Source organism: Eutrigla gurnardus, assembly GCF_963514095.1.
Source record: "Eutrigla gurnardus genome assembly, chromosome: 6".
In the NCBI taxonomy this organism is placed as follows: Eukaryota; Metazoa; Chordata; class Actinopteri; order Perciformes; family Triglidae; genus Eutrigla; species Eutrigla gurnardus.
The window spans coordinates 10,178,844-10,203,428 of NC_139920.1; the positions used below are offsets into that span (position 1 = coordinate 10,178,844).

The 24,585-nt window shown below is 41.2% G+C and overlaps 1 protein-coding gene across 3 annotated transcripts; it reads right to left on the reverse strand.

The window, feature by feature from the left end:
• Positions 1 to 69: 69 nt before the first annotated feature.
• kdm4aa (lysine (K)-specific demethylase 4A-a) lies at positions 70 to 23,890 on the reverse strand. Of its 3 annotated transcripts, none has more exons than XM_084011617.1 (22): positions 23,777 to 23,890; positions 21,823 to 21,987; positions 21,240 to 21,415; positions 20,971 to 21,085; positions 20,633 to 20,826; positions 18,536 to 18,585; positions 17,993 to 18,096; positions 17,743 to 17,880; positions 16,770 to 17,002; positions 15,816 to 15,970; positions 14,612 to 15,003; positions 14,099 to 14,195; positions 12,832 to 13,016; positions 11,805 to 12,009; positions 11,510 to 11,586; positions 10,865 to 10,920; positions 10,373 to 10,481; positions 8,802 to 8,990; positions 6,716 to 6,886; positions 5,528 to 5,647; positions 4,017 to 4,109; positions 70 to 3,217 (listed from the first exon to the last, which is right to left on the reverse strand). In XM_084011617.1, the coding sequence occupies exons 2-22, from the start codon at positions 21,958 to 21,960 to the stop codon at positions 3,077 to 3,079; spliced, it is 3,138 nt and encodes a 1,045-aa protein (XP_083867743.1). In that variant the 5' UTR covers positions 21,961 to 21,987; positions 23,777 to 23,890; the 3' UTR covers positions 70 to 3,076. The 3 variants fall into 3 exon arrangements, with proteins under 3 accessions (XP_083867743.1, XP_083867742.1, XP_083867744.1); XM_084011616.1 differs by having other exon boundaries at positions 14,099 to 14,198; XM_084011618.1 differs by having other exon boundaries at positions 14,099 to 14,188; positions 14,608 to 15,003.
• Positions 23,891 to 24,585: the final 695 nt, after the last annotated feature.

Genomic DNA, 24,585 nt, shown 5'->3' on the forward strand with positions numbered 1-24,585 from the left:
CCGGTCCTTGTTTTTGGCGGGGAAGCCTTACACGTGAGTAAATGTGGAAAAAAAGACAGACAAATAGCGCTGAAGCAAATTTCTTTACTGAAACAAACAGTTTTACAAATGGCTTCAGATCTTTCTCTTCGGGAGGAGACAACAAGAACAGACGGCTCCTCTCCCGGGTCAACGAGTAACATCTTAAAATAGACTACATGACATTTACACTCCACAGGTTCCTGTGAAAATACACAAAGGACATGTTTTACAAAACAACGCGATAAAATAGAATAGAAAATCCCCCGCCCCTCCCCATGTACAACTCTGCTAATACTTTATGAATAAAATAAATTCATCCTCCGCTGGACTGATGAAAGCAGCGTCCTTGAATTGGCAACGACTGACTACAAAGCGAGCGTTCCTCCGTCACTACAAGTTCATGGGCAAACGATGACGTGCAAAGGCCACCGTGTCCCAGAAGCAAGTGATCAATGAGCTCGGCCAAGCGTCCATTAGCCATTTTATTAATGTACAATTAACATTCTAATACAGGTTTTTAACAAATTAGCAACGGCAGCATAAAAAGTATTCAAACGTCCTCGCAAACTGGACTTAAATAAAAGTGCAACGCACAACTTTCAGTAGAAGAAACAACACATTAGAAATCTGAATGGGTTCTTTTAAAATTCATCTATATAATGTAGAAAAAATAGAACATACATAATGCAGCTCAACCACCGCTGTAGTACTGCAGACTCGTGTGTGTGTGCGTGTGCGTAATGCAGAGGTTACTTTCTCAGAGCACCTTAATAAATAGCCATAAAAAAAACTTGACTAAATTAAATGGAAAGGAATGCAGTTCATAGTTAAAGAGGAGGCATCAGTGGATTAAATGGCATTGCTCCCACTTAAAGAAAAACTTCATCCATGTATTATTACTTTTGTATCCGATTGTTACAACCGTGGAATGCCTCAAACGTTTCTACGAGCACTTTGTTCAAACAGCATGAAAAAACGCTTCTCTTTCAAATCACTCAAGTCTGCAGTATTCTACTCGTGTGCTCAGTGTGTCCAAAAAGGAGCATCTTTATTTTCTCACTGGGAAATCTAACGCCATCTTCTCATCGATACAGATCATGGTCACACTTTTAAATAATTCATGTATGTATAATAACAGAATAATCTCAACGCAAAGGCCACAGTAAGATAAGATTATTGTCACACTACTGCAACTGAGGACACGCATGAATTCCAACCAATCCTCATCAAAAATGTTTGTTTAAAAAGAAAAGAAATCAGACATTGATATCCAATTAAAATGCAGACTGTCCTCAAAACTCTTTTGGTATGAACCAAAGTGTGTCGTTCTTACTCTTCAACCAGATTGTTCCCAGTAACTATTTAAATTTTAGCCAATTTAAGTTATTTTATTAATTTTTTGGCAAAATATAAGAACTTTTTCCATACATACATCTGCTAAAATCTTTACAATTTAAAATTCTAAAACTATTTTTCAATGTAAGGTATGGAAACAAATGAGTACCTTGTATCGGTATATAAAGTCAGGTAGTTTACCTGCACTGGCAAAGAAAACTTTCAGTAGTTTCAGTACTTTAAGGGGCTTTTTTCTTGTTTGTGCGTGTTTGTTTATGCTGTTTAAAATAATCAACTGTTACATCATTGATTCAAGAAATGGCTGCCACTTTTTCATGAAGGACGCAAGTAGATCTGAGGATCGTTGCAGGCTATCGGAGGTAAGCGGCTAACTGACATAAACGCTGCTGTCATTAAGAGGATCACACCAGTTCAATGTTGCTGATGGATTCCAGTGACGGGTCAAATCTATCTCATGTTGGTTCACGCAGCCAACAAGATTTTCAGCCAGATGACGGATGAGGTCATTGATGGGCCTCACGTTAGCACAGAGCTGACCTTTGTGTTGGATACAGGATGCATTAGCTGCGTGTTCCATTCACATATCTTCAAGCGCAATTTGAAGTATTGTGTTACAAAAAACTGAACGGAAACAAGAACATTTGATAAATCTACATTTGCGCAAAAAACCCCAAAACATTTACTCTTTTTTGAGGTTGCTTTTTGCTTTTGTTGAAAAAGCTGAAGAACGGATTGTGGAAACGCCTTTGAGAAATAAACTCTGACGTAGTGAACATTTAGCTGTTTCTACTGTCAGCGTCTCCCCAGATATTCCCATAGCGTGTGAATGCTTGTTTTCCTCTCCAGACACATGGAACGCGACCAATACAAGCCGAGATGGAAAAACAATTTAAACTTTGAACAAATTCCTGAAGACCTCTTCAGTTCTCTCTCATTTTAAAAGCTTGCTTAAAATTCGCTACACACTTTAACAGAAACATGGCTACCGTGTTAAAGGTGCAGTGTGTAGGATTTTCAGGTGATAAAAAGCAAGAAAACACACTAAAACATATTATATTCCATTCCTGTCAATGGGTCGATATGGATGCTACACACTGTTCCTTTAAGACAGGGCTGGTATTGGTTTGGCTCCATCAAATGTAACTCGTTTCTTGTTCTGAATGCGCAAATCATCTACGTCAATGTGTTACAAGAACCAATATCGGGGGCAAACAGAACAAAAGAGACATACATAGAAATCAAACAATGCAGATATTATCCTTTTGAGTTAATTGAAATGTCTAGTAAATGTTTAGTAAATAGCAATTTATTTAACATAACTGCAGATTAAAGTTTAACTCCAGCATTATATCTTTTTCTTAAAAAAAAAAAAAAAAGCTGTGAAAATGCTACTTTAATGAACAAATGCCATTTTTGTATTGCTTGCGACTTTAACATACTGCTAGGGCCGTCTGTGGAGTCCTATGGAAAAACGGAAAGTGACTAATCCTGCTGTTTCTTTGATCGCAGTCAAACAAAGCAAACAGGACTCTTGTTGAATGAACAGACATGAATGAGTAAAAAAAATAGTCCAAAACAGTCCTGAAGGAAGTGATGTGGAGCTACAGTCTCTCGGTGGCTAGCTGCTAAGTTAAGGTACAGTGAGCACAGTTCAGTCTGTCAGTGCTGCTGGTGTGTGGGTGAGCCGAGGGAGGGGGAGCTACTCCATGATGGCTCTGTAAATCACAGGCTCGATGTAGTCCCCCCTGTAACGCGAGTTGATCACTCTCTGCCTCTTTGACACCTTGATGATCTCCTTCTCCTCAAAGATGCCGTCAAACCTCATGTCTGACGCTTTCGACTGCAGAGACAAACACAAGACTGCGTGACAAGGCTGCTGTGTCTTTTCGGCGTCTTTCATTGTTTGTTATTTCTAGCTCCCACTCATTCTTTGTTAAATGAACACACATTAGGATTATGCTGAGTTCACACCAAATGCATGATTGCATACAAGGTCGATGCAAGGACAGGAATAGACAAGAGCAAGTGAGCTCCCCCTTAAAGCCCATCAGCGTTGAGATTCTGCTCCTGTCACCCTCACATTGCTGAATCAGAAATGGAGGTCTACAATAGTAGCTCACATTAGTCCAGAGACCAGACCAGACGATGTGGAGAAACCAGAGACTGTTTATGGTACAAACAACAAGGTTGCTGCTGTATTTATGTCTAGATGACGTTATTTAAGTGTTGATGGAGCAGCTACAATATTAGCATAGCTTAGCACTCCATTCAGAAAACAAGCATTTAAAAGTTGTTTGCTTGTCATCTTGCAGACAAACCATCAAAGCATGACTTTAGAGAATTGTTTTTTTATTACAAAAAATCATTATGTAGTTATTTCAGCATCTCTTTTATCCGTTTATTGCGATCAAATCAAAGCTAAATTGTTTATTTTGGGTTTATTCTGCTGTAGTAAACCAGCCGACGTATGACTGGCTAGATACAGTGAATCCAGCTAAGTGATATTCACAGAGCACCTCTGGGTGATGTTATGAACTCAGAGGAGACAATTTGCTTTGCGTTTGGTGTGAACAGTTCACAGTCACAGTTATTATTAGGTGAATTAAAGAGTCCATTTTTGTAGTTTGAGTTGCACCTACCAGTCTGGATTTGACTCTCTTGGGGAGTTCCTCATCCAGAGAGTAGACGTCGTCTCTCTTGGCTGTTAGCTGCGAGCCATCCTCAAATTCCACCTACAATCCACAAACGTAGCAAACAATAGTCAGGCCCACATCAATAGATATCAAACTGTTTTCATTGGACACTTGACAGCTACAAAAGAACATGGATATTGTTGTTAGTTGTTATGGTGATAACACACGTCTGTGGGTCTGGAAAGAGAGCAGACGCAGCTCTGGAGAAAGATGTCTGGCTAGCTAGCCATTTAGTTATTTCTATGGTCTCTTTCACACATAGTTCCCTGCAAATTACTGGAATAGAGATTTTCCCCTATTCACACATTCAGTAACATTTCAATCTGGCTCATTTTCATACATGAGATCATATTAATCATTGTGTGCATCATTTGTGCATGAATATATAAAGGAAACGCTGTCCAGACTCGCAACTGTTAAAATGTTGCTTGCAGGTGAATGATTTTCTTGTGTTCTCTGTTTCCAAGGCAACGGAGCAGCTACTGTAAAGCACAGAAATATTTTTCAATACCAGGTAGGGCAGACACAATTCAGTCGGTGGTTGATTGAACTGTTTAAACAGCCCTACACATGAAAACCCGTCAGTGCTTCTGCTTGGACAGGACACTCCAAAGACAGGATGATTGAAGGCAAAGGCCCGGGGCCATATTCACAAAACATTCAGGCTAAAAATAAATTGTAATTGGCTGAGTTAGGAGGACTAAAAATAAGGACTGCGAGTCATTCACAAAGAATTTGAGCTCCAAACTCTGAGACATGCTCACACTCACTCAAATGCTGCAGGTGGAGCAGCGAGTCGTGTTCGAGTTAATGCAAGTTAATTAGGATCAACTCAGACAACAGCAGAGATGACAGTTCTCTCTTTGCTCTCCAGCACTGAGACTCTGAAAGCACTGATGAGCTTCAAATGTCTCAACAGCCCGTGAAATTATTCATCAAACCAAATCATCTCTTCTGATTTGTTTGACATCTGTAGAGTAACGGATCAACAAATGCAATAAATTAATAACGGAATAAAGTTAATTTCATAGCCATCACGGAATTACCCGGTTCAATTTTCTGTTAGATGTCAAATTAAGGCGAGACACTCACAAAACATTGTTTTTCATGCTCTGGTCAATTTAAAGATGTTGTAGAAGTCTATTTATCTTCCATAACATGTTTTATTTCAGACGAGAGGGAAGAAAACTTCAAAAATACACATTTAGTGGTTTATTTCACTACTTTGTCTATTTGTGACTATAGATTTCATCCAAACTCACCAAAATTACCATTAAATAAGGCCTCATTTTCATATTTAAACCTAATATATATATATATATAAAAAAAAAAAAAGAATTATCCCAATGTCAGTAATGAACAGTAAGTCTCCATGCCACGCTCTTGCCATCCTATAGAGTATGTTTTAGATCTGCCTCTGGTCATGTGACATAAAACAAACACAAACAAAATCTTACCAGGTACATGTGGATGGCATGAGCTGCCACAAATTTGGCGCCGTAAACCAGGCCGTCCGTCCACCGCACCTGAACCACGTCACCCTGGGGTGGTGGTCCGAGCTCAGCACAGTCTCGGCCCTAACAGACAAAGCACACGCTTTAGAGCTCTGAACATCCCGACATGTGAAAAACATATTATTATTATATATTTTAATATATTATAATCGGTGACACAAATCTTGTTCACACCTTCCTTATGACAAAGTAACTTCTCTGATGCTTAAGGGCACATTTGAAACCCACAAGTACAAAAACTATTAATTGCATCCTCAGTTGATTATCCATACATACCAATTTAAAGTCTGAACCGTTTCATTGGTGACTCGAGACTTGAAGAAATCAAATACATAACATCCAGCCACGGTAAATACTGCAAACTCTCCTGTAGCTATAGCTCACATGGTACATTCAGTGGGATTATTATAGTTTCCAAGGCACTACTGCTGTCAGGACAACAACTAAGTCATGAAGCACATTCTCATACTATGATTGATTCCAGTCATCTATTCCTGATCGAAAGTTAATAACAATCTGTCCTCAAGATTTAGTTTATTTCAAATTAAAAGCCTAACTATCAAGGGACAAGTGTTGAGTTTCATTCATGGGTTTAAATTGTAATTCATGTAAAAAGGCAAAGTGGAACAACTGAAATGACTTTCTGTAGTAATGGAATAAGTTGTGCAAATTAACATTATACTGAATTTATCAAGACAACAAGCAAACGTGGAGCAACTTTTCAGTTTGCATTAACTGAAGAAATAAAAACCAAAGGTCTGTTTGTAATATTAGCTGTTCAAATAAAGGCCTAGTTCTCTCTGCTACTGAGGTAAATAAAGGCCACTGTTTGACAATTTAGGATATTATCAATACATAGCTACAAAAATGTGTTTTGTCATTGAAGTCAGTGCTACAACAAATAATGTCCCTGATCGAAGCAGAAAAGTGCAGCACTTTTTATCAAGTATGTGCTCTCTGTTCATTCAAGGAAGTTTTATCTACTTTGGTTGTTGTTTCCATATAGAGTAGCTTGTCTAATGCAATACTTATAAATGGGCATACAAATATGTGAATGGAAACACAGCTATATTAGTTGCAAACTACATCATAAGAAGTTTAAGGGTTGTGTTTCAAACAAACGAAACTTACCACGATGTCTTCGGGGAAGAGATTGTCACTGAAGGACCCATCATCAAAGTTGACTTCGTAAAACGTCTCTTTGGACAGCTGCACCACGTCACACTGGTAGTAGCGGCCGTTCTTGTGTTTGCATATCACCTTCTGTCCCACAGTCAGCTCGTGCATGGCTGCTTTGTTGCGCTGTCAGGGGACAGTCAGGGAATCACATTGTTATCACTTTCTAATGTTGACAGTGGAAAAAACTGGACAATGTTTCCACTGCTGAAGGAAAAGGTGTAAAACGTGCATCTCTAGTTCACGGCAAGTCCTTAATGTCAAACTTTATCCCTTTAAGATCACATCCCTTCTCATATCGTTCACTTATCCAACAATTAGAGATAGACCGATATGATTTTTTCAGGGCCGATACCGATACCGATTATTAGTAGTCAAGGAGGCCGATAACCGATATTCGGAGCCGATATTCATTTGCAGTAAAAGTGAAAATACTGGTGTCAAAATGTTGAATAATACAAACACCAACACTTAACTTCTTTTAAATGCCTTTAAGCATATGTTTATTAAACAGCTTTTCAGAATTGCAACATGTATAATATAATAATATTAATAATAATATAATAATAATAAGCTGCTTCTGTCTATGAAATATGGATATTCTTTTGAGTAGTGTCCATGGGCGTTTTGTTGTGCCATCAATGGCCCTTTCCTCTCCCTGCCCTAAATATGTGTGTATATAGTTTACTTCTTCTGTGCCATTTATGTATTTAGCTTTCTCTATCACTACAGTAACTCTTTGACCGTCATTTGCTCTGCTCTGAACTCCTCCGTGTCTCCCGTTTGGGCAAACACAACAACTCACGGCCAAGCGTAAATCAGGCTTTCCGATTGGCTGTAAAAGCCGCTACGGGAGCCAATAGGAGTGTCCGAGACATAAACGTAACTCTATACGTCACTCGCAAGATGGCGGATGAGAAGTGATCGACGATATACATAAACAAAACGGAGAAATGCGCCACGGAGACGAGGAGACATCTAGTCACATATTTTACAACTTTACGCATTCGTTTTGTTGTCAGAAATAAATTGCTCACATGCAGGGTACCGTTATTTAGCTCCGTTTCTCTAGTTTCTCTAGAGGAAAAAACCGCATGTTTCTAGCGCAAACCATTACGGAGTTATGACGCTCTAAAGACAACATGATATTTTGTAGCGTATACGCCACAATGGGTCTCAGTTAACAGACACCTCTGGAGGGACTGCGAGCGAGCAGAGCTGCCGCTTATGTTTGTGTTTTGGGCTCATGGTAACGTTACTAGTAGTTGTGAGTTGTAAAGGACTCCGCAGCTTCTCCACTCGGCGAAACCGATTTGCGTCAAAATGCTGAATATCGGCGCCGATAATCGGCCCGGCCGATAATCGGCCCGGCCAATAATCGGTCTATCCCTACCAACAATGAATTCCAAAAAATGAATTTCTGCAGATTTTGATAACGCCTATAGTTAGTGCTGGCTCAGGCCTGCTGTGGACCAGCCCTAGTTAAGCTGCTATAGGCCTAGACTGCAGGAGTGATATACTGAGCTCCTCTCCATCTGGATCATTCATGTCCCATTAATGCATGTCACTAACTTAACTTCTTCTCAGGAGTCTTTGTGCTTTTTCGTCCCGCAGGTGCAGCTGGACCGTGGTTGTACCTGTTGATATTACCCTGCTTGACACTGACAGTTTTGCCCCCCGTTAAAATGGTTCTTTAGGGAGTTTTCCCTTAGTAGATGGAGGGTCCCGGGACAGAGGATGTCGTTTGCTGTACAGATTGTAAAGAACTCAAAATTTGTGATTTGGGGCTATATAAAGGAAACTGAATTGAAGTGAAAATCCCAATTTATTTTTCTTCACACGTGCTGACATCAGCGAGGATGAACCAGTAATATCATGGCATATCTTTTCAACCATCAAATCTAAATCCTCCCAACATTATGTCCCACCTGTCTATCTGGTGTCACTGGGAAATACGTCACAATACGTTACGATACTCTGGAAATGATGTTTCAGCTCCACTTAAAAGAAGAGGTTAACACATCCTCAAAAAGCTCCTTACCTCAATCTGAGTGGGGCCTTTGTGTCGGCAGCAGGTAACATGGACCACAAAAGGCCATTCATCTGGCTGCATGAGTACTCCAGCAGCCTGAGCACAGGTGGGGTGGTAGGCGGTGGGACAGCGGCCATGGGAGCACTGCACGCAGCAGCCGGACGCCTTCTTCATCCGCTTCTTACAGTAGTAACATTTCTGTCAGGGAACGCAGGAGGAAGAGCTCAGGAAAGAGCAGCAGCTCGTGAACACACAAGGAACAGTATTAAGAGGCCAAGTCCCGCCCCTTCCTGTATCCCCCATGGGACCTTATCTCAGAATAAATGTGTTCCCATTTAAATTGTACCATTAATTGCATATATGATTTTTGTTCGTTTAAAAGATAATTTGAACATCCAGAGAGTCTGTTTTTGGTTGTATGATTTTGTTTAGTGTAAAACTACTCAATGAACTACATCTCTCGTCTCAATATGCGATCTGCACACATCTACATCACCAACACGGCCGTTAGTGTGTTAGTGTGAGTAACGTTACTTCCTGGTATGAACACACAGACATCGTAGCTTCAGAGAGAGACGTCACTTACCACACTGTTGGTGGAAAGTCTTTATAATTACAGGCTTGTATAAACACTTCATAGCTTCACATCCTGTCTGATTAATTGGCTATCAGGATTTTACAGTGCGATGGCTGTGCATTCCTTCAGTTTTCTCATTTTAGTTCTGTGGGCTGCAGCACTAATGAGAGGACCACAGTTTGAGAGATACTCTTTATATACCTCACCTGCAGGGAGAACCAGGCCTTCGTTTCCATTCTCTGCTCTTCAGTCAGTACTGGATATATTTTTATATCTTAGTAAGGATAACTCTTAATTGGGGCGCCAGGATAGCTCAGCGGTAGAGTTGGCGCCCCACATAGCGAGGCCAAGTCCTCACCGCAGCGGCCCTGGGTGCGAATCCAAACAGTGGCCCTTTCTACAATGTCATCCCCATCTCTCTCTCTCCCCCTTTCACTCTCAACCTCTCTCTCTCAATAAAACGCAAAAACCACCCCCAAAAATGACTTAAAAAAAATATATATATTAATTTCTGAATGGTCCCTTTTTCATTTACTGTTATTGCAAACTCATAAAAATTCAGTATCAAGTCCAGAGCAGACTGTGTAAGAAGTGGACATAGTAATCGTGACATTATCCATTGGATTATGACTTTGAAGCCACGAGTTCAACATGTTTTTGCAACCAGTGAAGGAAGTGATCGTATATGGATTGTAGAGGAGCAACGGGTGGAAGGTCAACTTTACTGCTAAGTGTTAAAGTCATCTTGTACCATTTTAATGTGCTATGGTCGTTTGCAACGCCGCGGTGGCAATCTGTCAGTCACAAGGTAGCCCCGCCCTAAAGCATACCCTGCCTTATTGGTCTATATTTGACCATAATGGACCATCATTTACTAAATGAACATCATGCTGTATTGAAGAAGACTTGAAACTAGAGATTGAGACCATAAACTCATGTGTACAATGTTGACTGAGATAATAAATCTAGTGAAAGTGTATATAAAAGTGTTAATTGGACTCACCAGTTTAAATCTCTGCAAAGGGATTCCACTTAAATCCACTGGACTTCTTTCAGTGATGTTGACAAAGCGTGCCTCCAGCACAGCCACTGCACACAGCACATGAACCCACCTGCAACACACACACACAAATGAGTAGGCTGCCCGTCCCGTCCATTTCCTAAAGCATGCATTATCGCAGGCTTTTCTGATACTGGTATCGAACAAGTTACACACAGGGCTCCTTGCTGGTCTGGTTGTAAACAGGTAAAAGATACAGCAGGAAAACCCTTCGATACTTCGGGAGTAGAAGTAAGAGTAGAAGTCAATTATTGGAGCAACAATTGCATTTTTCTTATTCATCAGACCAGGACTACTCTAGCTTTCTGACTCAGAACTCCCATGTTGTTTGCCATTAAGGGGTAGAGGTTAATCAATGGGCAGCTTCGCACTTCAACCCGTTTGACGGTTTCCTGTTCAAGGATAAAGTAACCTTGTGACTCTGGAACAACTTACTTGTTGTTGTTGGCTTTCTGCAAGGCTCCACCTCTCAGGGAGCACAAACAGCAATTCTGCAGATAGAACATGTCATCAATCACCTGTCCGCACAAACAATTCAGTTGTGGCAGTCAAGTACAGCACATTTATCAAAACCCACAGCCTCTCTTGTTCATGCGGCCCAAACAATTCTAGATGTGATTCATGACTGTATTGTATCGATAAAAGTTTAGTCTTTGGTAAGCTTTGCTGTTACAAAAAGTGTTTGAAAGTATTTTGTTAATGTTATTGCTTTGATATATTTTCGGATATTTGACCTGAAGAACAAGAGATGTAGATCAGTAACAAATTACACAAATAATAAGGTACAAATAATTCATGTTTGTGGACCATTGGAGCCGATCAGAAATAATACTTTAAGGCTGAGCCACTCGGATTAAACACTAAGGATGCACTCACACCAGGGCCATTCGATCCGTACCGTACCTCGGCACGATTACCCCCGAGCCGGCTTGCACTCACACTGCTCCAAGCCCAAACGGGCCTAGGCCCGACTGCCTGTTGTATGTACGCCATCATGTTTATCATAAAAGTACCGGACCGGTTCTGCTCCGGACTCGTGTGTATTGTGTAGAGTAAATCTACCCTGCGGTGTTCACCAACCTCAGTCATGGCATTGGCCTTGCAGCGTGCACATTTCCACTCCTTGCTGACACTGGCAGGATCGACCCCGTAACAGCCTTGAATACACAAACACAAAGAGATACTCACTGCCACGTCATTCTGAAGGTCTGTTACAATGTGATGTTTCATAAGTGCAGCTTTAAATGGTTGTTATGCCATCAGATGTTTCTGTGTAGAAACATCATCTTTCTATAGAAACACATTTCTGTAATAAAAGAGCTAAATGTGTAAGATCACATGCACACAGGCTTTGATAGAGTGAGTGTGTACTTACTGGTGTGAACTCGGATGCTGCACTGAGAGCAACTGATGAGGAGGCTGGTTCCATCTTCCTCTAGATGAGGTGTGACGAGCTGCTCCTCACACTCGGAGTCTTCCTCTGTGGTGGTGGTGAAACACATCTCTGGGATCAGAGGTTTGGTCCGCATCCGCCCACCGGCCACCATGACAGGACTGGCGACGCTGTTCCCACATTCAGTCTGACAGCAGAGACAGAACGCAGAAACATGGAGCTGACAACTGCGTGGCAACTTCTTCGTCAGCATCTTATTGTGCCAATAAATTAACATCTACTGGTTTGTCAAAAACTTTTATGGAAAATGTCACGTCAGCCTCAGCAATAAATCTGTGACATTTTTAAACACTCAAAAGTATTAAAGAGACCAGCAGGTGTCACGGAGAAACAACGTTTCATCAGTACATCCCTGAATTCAGGACCAAGATATCACGTTCACGAGACCGGGAGGTCACATTGACCTTTTATCACCAAATTCTAATCGGTTCATCTTTGAGTCCAGGTGGACGTTAGTGCAAAAACCTCAGAAAATTCCTGAGTTCCTGATGTCTTTTGTGCTCAGATAGTGACCATCAGTTGTTCACTAATGTTCAAGATGAATTGTGTGATACTTTGAGTCCACTATACAGGGTTTAATGATTCTCACTACACATTCAGACAGAACTACAACATGGAGAACTCACTGTACAGTGAGTGATTTCAGACACAATTAATCATACATTTCCCATAATGCAACTGGACTGCTTCTTTCTTTAGACCGTCCCTGCCCTTTTCATTTCTAGTTTGTAATTTTGGCTTTTTGTTTAAAATGTATAGTTTCCCTCACAAAGAGAGATACCGATGTGTTCAGGGTCATGTATGTAAAATAATAATTGAGCCCTATTGATTTCCATGAATTACTTTTCCTGTCTCCATGACACCGGCTGGTCTGCGTGGTGTTTGGTCTATATGTTGGTACAGGTCGACAGATGAAGGGTGACGGCCGTGAGTGGCGTCTACATATTACCTGCTGGTATGTGTGGAACAGCATGCAGATGGAGCAGTACGGGGATTTGGATCCCATGCGCTGGTTGTACACTTTCTCTTTCTTCAGGTTGGGGGGTCTGCTCTGCCACAGGTGAGCCAGAGGTTTAGCCCAGCCCTCCCCTTCCATACCACCCTCCTCGACTGGAGGGGTCTCCTCTGGAGCCTCTGAAGGACAAACAAGAACAACAGACAAGTTAGCAAACACACTGAGATCTTTTTTTTTTTTTTAATTATGGAAAAAAAGGCTGTCCGTCATTTTGACTCCCGTTTAATTTCCAGCCTGATTTGTTGGCGTTTAACCCGTTCAACAAAACCTTTTCACTAAGCTCTCTCCCACTTGCTACTGTGCACACAAAAGAGGGCTTGCAACAGTATTAACAGACATCAGAGGTAGGGGTGAGTATTGGCAAGAACCTCACGATACAGTAAGTATCACGATACTTTGGTCACGATACGATACGTATCACAATATTGCGATATAAATAAAGATGAAAACACAAGTACCTGTATATGTACATCAGATGATATTGGTCAGAGGACAAATTGAGTAAAAACGATTTAATTCAAAACAGCCTCTCCATTTTAATTCCCATGAAATTCACTGGAATAAATATTGAAAATAAAATGAAAAATGATAAATTACTGCATTCACAACGTCTAAACATGAATCTTTTTTTTTTTTTTTATAAAATCGATCTTTGGAGTTGAAAAATCGATATTGTATTGGGCGGCAAAGTATCGCGATATATTGCTGTATCGATATTTTTACCCACCCCTAATTGGAGGCTTCATTGAAATACATCAAAAGAAACTCTGCATGTAAAATAAGTGACTGTACAGCTCTAGTGGCTCGATCCGATCCACTTTGATGGCAAAAAGTGCATTGCATTTAAATATGCATTGGCTATGTCTTATAATTTAATAAAATTAAAATGACAGATAACAGTTATTAAGGACATTTTACAACCCTGATGATGACGACACAGAGAAAGTCTAACAAACCCACCGTTCCAGCCAACAGCAAAGCGACTTAAAGGAGTCATCTGGCTGTAATCCAAGGTAGTACGAGGATGTACCTCTTACAAATATTATTAAATAGATTATGATTTAATTGTAACGACCCATCCCTTAAAATGATGGACAAAAGAAAGTCTAACGTAACCACTGATTCAGATCAAATAACAGAGCAGATGACTAAAGCTAAGTATTGAGTGTGACGGTGAGGTATCCCAGTTGATGCCACAGACCTTCGTCACTGATGCCGTCCTTTATGAGCGGATGGTGGCCTGGCAGCTGCCCTAGATCACTCTCTGGCTCCCCATCTCCAGCCACCTCTTCTGCCACCTGCTGGAGAGACCAACCTGCCGTTACTATCAGCATCCAGCTGCACAATCTTTTCAAAACAAACATCCTCACAGGTTAATCACTTTGCATGCTTATATAGCGAAACCTTGCACCACACAGTGAATAATCACTGTCTGATTTCTGTCGTGTCTCAATGCAGCAAGGCCTGTTAAAATAACTCATGTTGAGTTCAAGGACATGCCGTCATTTGTGCTACATGTTGGCTGGTTTGAGCAACAAACAACAAATCCATGTGTGTTTGCTTCATGGTTTCCTTTTTGGGTTTGATGGCTTGGTGGTGCAAGGCTTCAACACTTATAACACCTGATCAGTGCTTGGAAAAAATATAACAATATAGCAGTAAAAGTGATAGTTGAGAGGCTAAAACCAGTGTAATAACATGTGTCTCCACTCACTGCTTTGCTAACATGTCTGTTGTCTTCGTCGGTGTCATTGTCGCTGCCCTCACTCTTCTTCTCCTCCTTGGGCGGCGCGTCTCCCTCCCCGTAGTCTCCTTTGGCGTAGCTGTGGACGTGCAGGACGTCTGCGGGGCTCAGCGTCCTCTGAAACAGCTTGTGTGCTGGGCTGCAGCTGCTGCTCAGCTGGGGCTCCTCCTCCGAGCCCAGAGACAGCGGCTTGCTCTCAGAGGGCTCAAGTGGACAGACGTCCGCCGCCGACACGCCGTTCTTCTCTTTTCTTGACGTGCTTTGTCTGTTTGAAGTTCTCTTTGTGCTGGCTTTGGACTGAGATTTAGTCTGAGGCTTGGTGTCTTTCTCCTTCTTAGGCTCCGTCTTGACTTTCACTGCATCTGAAAGAATAACACAGCAGTGATCTACATGATTGCAGTTACTCGACCTGGAACATGACTCTGTATGTTACATCCTGACTTACTGTGGACTAGCCAATCACATGTTTGTATGTGCAAAACATTAATCAAATTTTCTGTCATCATCAGAATATGTGTTACACACTGCATGTGTTACTTGATGTTTGTTATTCAAATCTCATAGCTGGACTTTATGGACTACACAACTGGGACAATCAACTGCCTCTTAAGGCCTTTACATCCCAGTCATCTTTTTATTGTATAACTGTTTTTTTCATGACTACCTTGTCCTAAACTGTGAATAAAGGCACCGTTCAGGTGTTGGAACAGGCCAAGACGCCATACATTTATGAAACAACAACACAGATAGACAAAGGAAGCAGAGAGCAGACCCCCCAAGTTTTGCGTTCGTTTCATTTCAGTTTCATATGGTTGCTGAGTGATAAAATTGGTATATACATCTATTTTTAAATAAATAGTAGCTGGAGCATCTACGGTTCCTATAGTATGTGCACGGCCTATAGGTATCCAGTTGTAAGTCGAACACCAAAGCAATACAACATTTTTAACTTAAAAGACAAATGGCAATAAGGTCATTTAAAAACACTCAAACCATTTATCTATCCATCCAACAATCTATGCAAACAACCAGCCAGCCAGCCAGCCAGCCAGCCATCCATCCATCCAGCTAACCATTCATTCATTCATTCATCCATCTCCTCTGCTCGTCCAAAACTTTCCCTTTAACCACAATCCCAAAAGCTGAAATAAGAGCTCTACGCCTCGAACTGTACCTTTCTCTGATTTGACAGGGATGTTAGTCGGAGTCTCCTTGTCTGATAGCTTGGCCTTCTTTGGCTTCACCTCTTCAGTCTCCGTCATGATCAGCTCAGGTTTGATGTCTTTGAGAGCTTCAAGTTGACGCTTTGTCCCAGTCTGAGGCTTTGGACTGATACATGGGAGAGATTAGAGAAGACATACCTGACAGGTCTCAGTCTCACAGCAAAGCAACTGTTCTGAGTGACGAGTCTTTAACACAAGCTGAAATGACTGAATCATGGTTATTTAACCAATCAGTAGCTCCACACTGATGACTGAGAGTGCTGGTATCAGCTGTGATCCAGCAGGTGTTATGTCCTCATTAAACTTATGTTAAAAGACTGAAGAAACAATCAACATAACTGTCACAAAGCTTATGTATATCACAGGACGAGTTCTGTACTGAGCAGCTTGAACTGGCAACACACTAAACTACTACTGTGTCAAGTACTCTACTTAGAATTGGACCATACTGGTACTTTACTTTCTATACTCTCTTATTTATATTATCCTTACATGAGTATCTCAATTTTAGGCCACTTTCTATTTCTATATTTTGATGGCAAATATTGTACTTTTGTTCAGTACTACTCTTATCGGTCACATTACTTTCTAGTTACTTTGTATTTACAACTTACTAATACAAAATATGACGATATGTTATTTCGAGGTGGGGAAACAAAGATCGATACAGCATAGTATTGAGATATTTTGCTTGGCAACACTGTATCGCTCTTTTAATATATAAACTATTAATATTACAAATGTAAATTAAACCGTTTGGTAACAATTGCTGGTTTGTACTGCAAACATATAAAAAAATAAATAAAGCTTTGACTGAGTTAAATGTAAACCAATAATTCACATCCACAGGGGAATAACCAGTGATTGCTGTCAGAGGCGTGTTAGCAGCAGGTGTAAATCCAGACCTTTTGTCGTCCTGGACAGGAGTAGTGGGCTCCTCGGATCCGGCTTCACTGGGAGTCTCTTTTGAGGGCTCGCTCTCGTCTTCCTTCAGAAACTCAGCAGCCAGTGGTGTGGGTTTGGAGTGGTCGATGGGAGCGTTGTCTTTCCCTGCCTTCCACAGCTTGTAGCGCTCAGGCTGAAATTTGCGTACGAACACATCCATGGAGATCTTCACCATGTCCTGACGGCACGAACACTGGGAGGAACACGGATCAGTTTAGTCTAGTTTGAACCACGCTCGTCTGGGCAGCACAAAACAATGAAGAGGATATCCCTGAGGTTTAACTGACTGAGGTGCTGTACTGGGATGAGGTGTTATGTTTAAGTTAACAGTTCAAGGATAATGGTCTCGTGCAAGAAGCACTTAAACACACTTGTTCTTCAGAGGCTTATATGATTTGGGAGAACTGGAGAGCTGGATTCACCAATTTTGTTGTTTTTTGAATGTTCACACGATTTTGGCTGGTCCAGACTGTTTTCAGGTGCAATTACTCCAAGCCTGAGTTTCAAAATAATAGACTGTATATTTAATTACTTTGGGGCAATTTTGAATTTAAAATTATATAAATGACACTTCTTGATTCTAATTACTTTTATCCTCGGCAGTTTGAATTATCAGATAGTCACCTTTCATTTAAATTGTATTACACTATAATATCACTATGAACCTGTAGAAATGATGAACATGTTGTTCTTCTTAGAGTCTTCTTCTTAGATACAACTCTCAGGTGACTCAGCATTAACAGCACTTGTTATATTACTTGTCTTTAGAGGGTCCCTAAACTCTGCTGCTGACACTATTAAACATTACAGACCTTCCTTTATGGATCTCTTCAAGCAGGACTTTAGGTCATATGGGGCAGGACACGTAGCCTTATATGGCATCAATAATCACTAGATTAAGATTCACGGCTGTGTAAATGATGTTTTATGTACCAGTGTCGCCTGTTTGCCGTAATCAATCCATCGCAGGGTGGCAAAATTGGTCGACTCAGCACAGTTGAAGCCATGGTTGAAACCAGCATGATAACCAAACGGAAACGTCACGATGAACTGGCCAGCCTCCTGAGTGACCTGAACACAACACACGAGTACAAGAGCGGATTTCATTTGAAACTTTCCACATTTTCCTCATAACTATTATTCAATGATTACGTTGATTTGTCAAGCACAAATAAAAGCGTACCTTCTCAAATGGTATGCCATACTTTTTCAGGATCGAGGGTGAAATTAAAGTCATCTTGTGGCGCAGGAAGGCTTCACAGCCCTGAGCTTTGCCTGGAAAGAATCCTGGAAACACAGGAAAACAAACACAACATCAGTATTTGAATTTAAAGTTAAATGGGATATGTGAACATAAACCTCTTTCATTAGTAAACTCACTGAGTAAACTAATGAGCCTGACTTAGTTAAAGAACAACTAAGAAACTAATAGTGAACTAGAGACTTTTCGGTTTTCTTCACAGAATATAATGAATGTGGCCAACAGTATGTTTTTTAAAAAGTTGTGAAGAAGGCGTCGTGACCTCCGTGAAGCTTGAGCGAACCCCCAGTGGGGGTCTGGACCGCCGGGTTGCAAACCAGTGAGGTTCACTGGAAGCAGTCTTTGAAACACCTGAGCAACACCAAGTTGAAACCATCCTTTTTCCATCGGTGATTGAAGAAACGTGGTGAGTGCCTGTTCCAATGGAAATCCATCTATGGAGTTGTGCAAGAACCCATTACATACCCTTGGCGAGTCGTTCCAGTCTTTTTCCATGCTCTGGTGGGACAACATACCTGAGGAGCAACAAAAGTATATCAAATATGAGGATGGCTGACAGCAGAGTTAAAATATCTGTGTACTTTGAGTTTTTTACTGACAGTCTTCATTCTCAAAAGAGGAACGACGCCTCATTCATTGCAGGGTTACTGCCGTACTTAAAGGCTGAGCGTAATGTTCCACGCTATGCAGATACTAGAGAAGTATGGTGACACCCTGCCGCTAAAAACGGTCCGATACCCTGTTTTATTAGTATTGGTGCTTCAAGTAAGACAATGGTTGCAGTTGAATAGTCAAAAAATAAGGTCCTAACTCCTATTCCTTACCTCTGGGGAAAACGTCACAGGGTTAAGGAAAGGCGATAGGAGAACACAAAAGGATTTAGGAAAAGACGACCGCGGTGCTCAGAGAATCCAACCGGACTTTCACTAAGCTACGTCATTATAATGCTGCTGATGATTGACAGGTGATGATCGGCACCGGTGATTGACGTGCGTCTGCGCTGGAGAAACTACAATAATGGACTACAAAAACGCGTCGTCCACTTCTCCACATGTTGGTTTTATAAACAGCTCGTTCACTGACCGGCTTCAAGCAGCTCCTCTTTCCTGTTTGACCGTTTGCTGTATTTACATTTCATTTGTGGTTTTAGTTTCATTTCTGTCAAACATTTGTAACATGATTTAAATAAAAATACAATTCAATTATCACTGTCCACACACATTTATCAACACAATTCCAATTACTATATGTCTGCATTAAAGTAATATATGACATATATATGTTGAATATACAAATGCACAGATAGTTGTATTTATTCATTTATTTCACACTATGATGGTTAAAGTCCTGGAGAAACAGAATTATTATTATTATTATTTTCTGTACTGTGAGTATTACCCAGTGAAACATTATTTGCTAACATTGTTAAATAGGTGAACAATATGACCAGTGATCTGATCTAAAACGGGTTAAAAAGGATTATTTGTATTCAATCTCAGCATTAATCGGTGTAATTAATCATTTGTGGTTCACATACGAACCATGGGGGCGGGATCAATACGGATCAACTACAGTCCATTACACCACTAATGAACCGTGTGCATTTACAATAATAATGAAATATTAACATAATACACTAGTTGTCGATTGGTCCCTTTATCCCAGTGCTGATGCATTTAGAAAATCAAATACAACTTTGTTGTTTCCACCAGAGTTCACCACTTTTGGGTAAATGCACCACGGGCCCGTTCCAGAAAGCAGGTTTTCAACTCTGAGTTTGTTAACCCTGAGAAGAAGGATACTCTGAGTTTTCCGTTCCAGAAAGCGAGGTAACTCAACCTTTAGGTCAGTTACCATAGTAACATACTCTGTCAACCTAACCTGCTCGCTGGCAGGTTTGCTTCAACAAACCCTGAGTTTCTCCTACATATATCCGCCTTTTTCCAGAATCTGAACCAACTCTGAAAAAAATTGCCGTCCTTGTCAACCTAATCAATATGGAAATCGACTGTTTCATTCAGTTACACACATTAAGTCGGGCCATAAATGTCTGCCACGCCAACTATCTCTACTTTGCTGCAGTTACGTTGCTCCGCTTTCTAAGGATGAGCTCGTTTTCTATATAAATACTCAGTAATATCTAATAACGCTCTCCCGGTTGCCATGGTGATTTGTAGTATCGGAGTTCCATTGATGATGGCTTTGTAGAGTTGGCAGGCACGCGCGTAACTCAGAGTTTACATACTCAGAGTTGATTGAACTAATTCAGAACCGCTGTTCTGGAAGCGAAAACTCAGAGTATCCCTCTTCTCAGGGTTAACAAACTCAGAACTGCCCATCTCAGAGTTGGACTCAGAATTCAGGGTTAGGTTCAGAGTTTGTTGAGCCTGCTTTCTGGAACGGGCCCCTGGTGAGCTGCATTAGAGATGCCTTTAATAATAATAATAATAATAATATATACATTTTATATAGCGCTTTTCTTAGTACTCAAAGACGCTTTGACGCTTTAACAGTAGGATGTTTTGTACGTGTACCAGCATGAGGGTGTGTCAGGTACCGTACCAGGACTTTGGCTCTCCAAAGTGCAGGTAGTTGATGCTGTACAGATCCATGTCCTCTGTGTGCCAGGCGAAGGCGCTCTTCCACATCCCAAAATACAGGTATGGTGTGTTGACCCCTTTGATCTTGATGCCGCTCTCGTTCTCCACGGTGTCCAGAATGGTGTTGAGGCAGCCGATGTTCCATTCAGTCACATCCTGCAATGGAGGGATTTAGCAGAGGCTGCAAGTTGCAATGACACTCAACAGCACAATTAGATGTTTCAGTGTGTGAGCATAAAACGGAAACACAACGTATAGATGTAAGTTCCAGCTGGTGCCGTTATCCAACTCATTACTCACTGAATCATACAGCGTCCCACTGACATCGGCCCCATAAAGCGGTGGGTTGAAGGTCAGGTTCTTCCAAAACTTCCTCTCCAGCTCGTCAAAATCCACGTATCTGGGATGGCAGAACCTACAATGAGAAATCCAAGGAGAGAGCTGGTTTGGTAAAGAAAATAATGGAGATCAGTCACTACACGTGGTTGCCTGTGTTATAATCTTCTAGCTATTCAGTGTAAAACTATTCTCAATCAACTGTGCTTCATAATTTGACTAATTTAACTGACTTGTCCAGGTTGGAGGTCTTGCGGAACTCGTGGACAGTCATTGGCTTCTTCTGGATGTTGTACTGTGTGAACAGTCCTGATTGGCCAGTCACCACCTGCTGGATGGGAGCAGGAATCACCAGGTCATCGATGTCATCGTACGTCCGTCTAGGTTTCCAGCCTTTAGGTGGAATAACCTGCAAGAGGACACAGAAACAGAATGAAAACAGTTGGAGAAAGAGCCTCTGTATGTCACGTCAACTTGTATTTGACCAAATCTGACAACTATAAACTGTAACTGAGTTTCCATCTTTCTGAGCTCTGCCTGTCACACAATAGATGACCTCTGGTGGTGTCTGCTGGTAACTACAACACAGCGCATCACTACAGCATCATAGAAAGTTCAGGCTACACTTATGAGTGTAATCATACCGTCTGGATTTCTAACAATGTAATAGCGTCCAAGCCTAATGGTGTCCTATTATATCATGAACCCCTACTACAAACAGCAGACATTACTACATACACTGTACACTTAAAGAGAAATAATCGGTCAACACATTGGATAATAAAAACCTGACAAGACAAAACAGATCCTACTTACTTTTGCCATTCCAGTTTTGTGTGCTCCTTGTGACTCCATATAAGCGATGTAGCGGCTGAAGTCCTTGAACTCCTCTTTGGAGGGGGTGAAGGTCATTATCTTGGAGTCCACACTTTGAGCTGGCGTGTCGGTTGTCATCTTGGGTTCGTTACGTTGACCTAAACTCTGATTAGTGGAAAATATGGACATGATCATGAAAACATCTAGGTTACATGTCCGACCGCTACACATTTGACAGTGTCTGGCTCACTTTACTGCAGTTCAAGTCTTTTCAGCCTGTCACCCAACCTGCATCATTTCTGGTCCAACACTTGACAGTAACAGATCATCTCAGAACACTGCTGAAGTTGTTCTCCGATTCAGGAGTAAAGGGATAATATTTATCGGTGAGTTCTCCGTTCTTATACCACTTAAAGTTATTGACATCCTTATAACAACCCCAAAGCTGTTGCTGAGATACTTAATATTTTCTGAAGTGTGGCTGAATGAGGTACTTCTCCCATAGTCAGTGTGTGACTACAGTAGATGGTGTTTGGAGAAACATACAGGAGTACCAGCATGGGAGCAAAGCAATGTAGCACTAGGCATGGGACGATATGACAATTTCAGAAACTAAACTTAAAATGGCAATTAAAAATACTGGTAACACGCAAAAAAAATCTTATATAAGATGATCATGATGATGTAAGATGATCATCTAATCATAAGGTCTCCCTGCAAATTATATATATATATATATATATTTTTTTTTAATAAAAAAAAAAAAAAAAAAATTTTTTTTTTTTAAATGCAGACTGAGAGTGGTGGACACAAACTCAACAAACTGATTCACAAGGCCAGTGAGGGAGGAGCTGGACTCACTGACCACAGTGTCATAGAAGAGGAAGCTGGTGCAGATCAGTGCTATGCTGGACAACTCCTCCCACCGGCTCTATAACAGGCTGGACAGTCTGAGGACTACTTTCAGCTAGACTCATTCTACCGAGATGCACTACAGAACACCACAGGAGCTCATGCCTGTGGCCTTCACATTATACAACGCCTCCTGCTAAATAGTGGCATGGCATAGCCACTATTTAGTAACCATCCCACCCAGTTACTATGTGCAATTCATTTATTCCACTTCTGTCTTTCTCCATGCCAGACCAGATCACAACAGAAACCACTGAATGTGCACTCAGTCAAACCTTGTGTAAATGAAGACCGAAAAAAAGTCAGATTTGTCATTTCCTTTGTGAAAACATATGCACTGATGCAATACGACAGAAATAGCCAGTCCTTTTTTGCATTCACAGAAGTTCCCCATTGGCTACTGTGCTACTCAAGACTTAACTCCAACGTAAACCTCCAACTTGACCTCCTTAGTAATGTGTTAAGTATATTTTCGTGTAAAGTTGACCAACTTTGAGCTAACAGGCAACACAACTCTAAATTCTGGCATTACGGACTTTACCAGCAAAACCCTGACAACTTGTGTGTCCGCCTCTTTACGGTGATTGGATACAATCCTGATTGATTACGAAGCTCGGACTCTGATTGGTTAAACAGCACGTATGTCACACACCGTGGCCCACTGACAGCGCAGCTCCTCCGAAAAATATTCAGCTAATATTTAGCTAACATGCTAACTGCGAGATAGCCTGCTCTGCGTGTCAGGAATTAAAAGTGCGGTCAACAAAAAACTAAACCGTTGTCATATTCAGGACTAAACCACAACTAAGTAACACTTACAGATCAATGCGAGCCGTCCTGTCAAACCGGAAAAGCATTTATTGAAAGCAGAAGCAACCGCGAGTGTGTAGCGGAATCGGAGATCTGACAGCTGCCTCCGCTCACGGCTAACCAACTAGCAAACACGGCTTGTTGCTGACCGTCAGTTTCTTGAGTCCAAACTTAGAGTTACTCCGACTTCCCTACAAACCAACTCATTCTGACGCGTAAAACACGAACTTACACACGCTGAAAGGCAGACGAGTCGTTTCCCCCCCTCAGTTCAGGTAGTAGAGTAGAAATACAGACATCATCAGTCCGGGTGGAAAAGACAGTCCTCCATTATTCCAGTGACGCATGCCCAGTGTGTGTTTGTTTACATGGAGCTCGGCGGGAGGGGCTTCCGTCCCCCAGCCAATCACGACGCCCTCCCTCATACACCATGCCTGAATGTTATTTTACTGTATCCAGCTGTCTGTCAAATAATGTACTTATGACTTTTTTTTATAAAATTAACCTACAATTATTAAATCTGATTCTAGCTGTCAAACTGTAGTCCAAGAATCCGCCTGCTCATCCGTGTGTGAAAGATGGAGAATAATTATGACCATCCAGGTGTGTCGCTTTAAGAAATGTAATGTACTGTAGCCAATCAGAGGTGCCTTAAACTTACATTATCTCTGCTGGCCATCAGGGGGCGACTAACAGACTTCTGTTTGCAACCAGATCTGGTTGCAAACAGAAGTCTGATTGGATAGAAGTCTATGAGAAAACGAATACTACTCACTTGATCTATTATCTCAGTAAACATTGTAAACAAGAGTTTATGTCTCAATCTCTAGTTTCAAGTCTTCTTCAATCGAAGCAGCGTGGTATTGTTCTGTCAACCACAAAGTAGCCCCGACCTAAAGCATCCCCTCCTTTATGGTCTATTTGACTCTAAATGGACCATAATTGACCAAATGAACATCATGCTGTATTGAAGATGACTTGAAAGTAGAGATTGCGACCATACAATCTTATTTACAATTTCTACATAAATTGAGTTTTTCA

What these genes read in the sequence shown, in the direction of transcription:
- kdm4aa (XM_084011616.1), bottom strand. Translation starts at nt 21,960, where the DNA reads ATGACAACCGACACGCCAGCTCAAAGTGTGGACTCCAAGATAATGACC. An exon ending in AGGCCAATGCCATGACTGAG is followed by an intron (nt 10,921 to 11,509) that starts GTTGGTGAACAC and finishes TTCTATCTGCAG; the next exon opens with AATTGCTGTTTGTGCTCCCT. An exon ending in ATGCCATCCACATGTACCTG is followed by an intron (nt 4,110 to 5,527) that starts GTAAGATTTTGT and finishes TGTGGATTGTAG; the next exon opens with GTGGAATTTGAGGATGGCTC.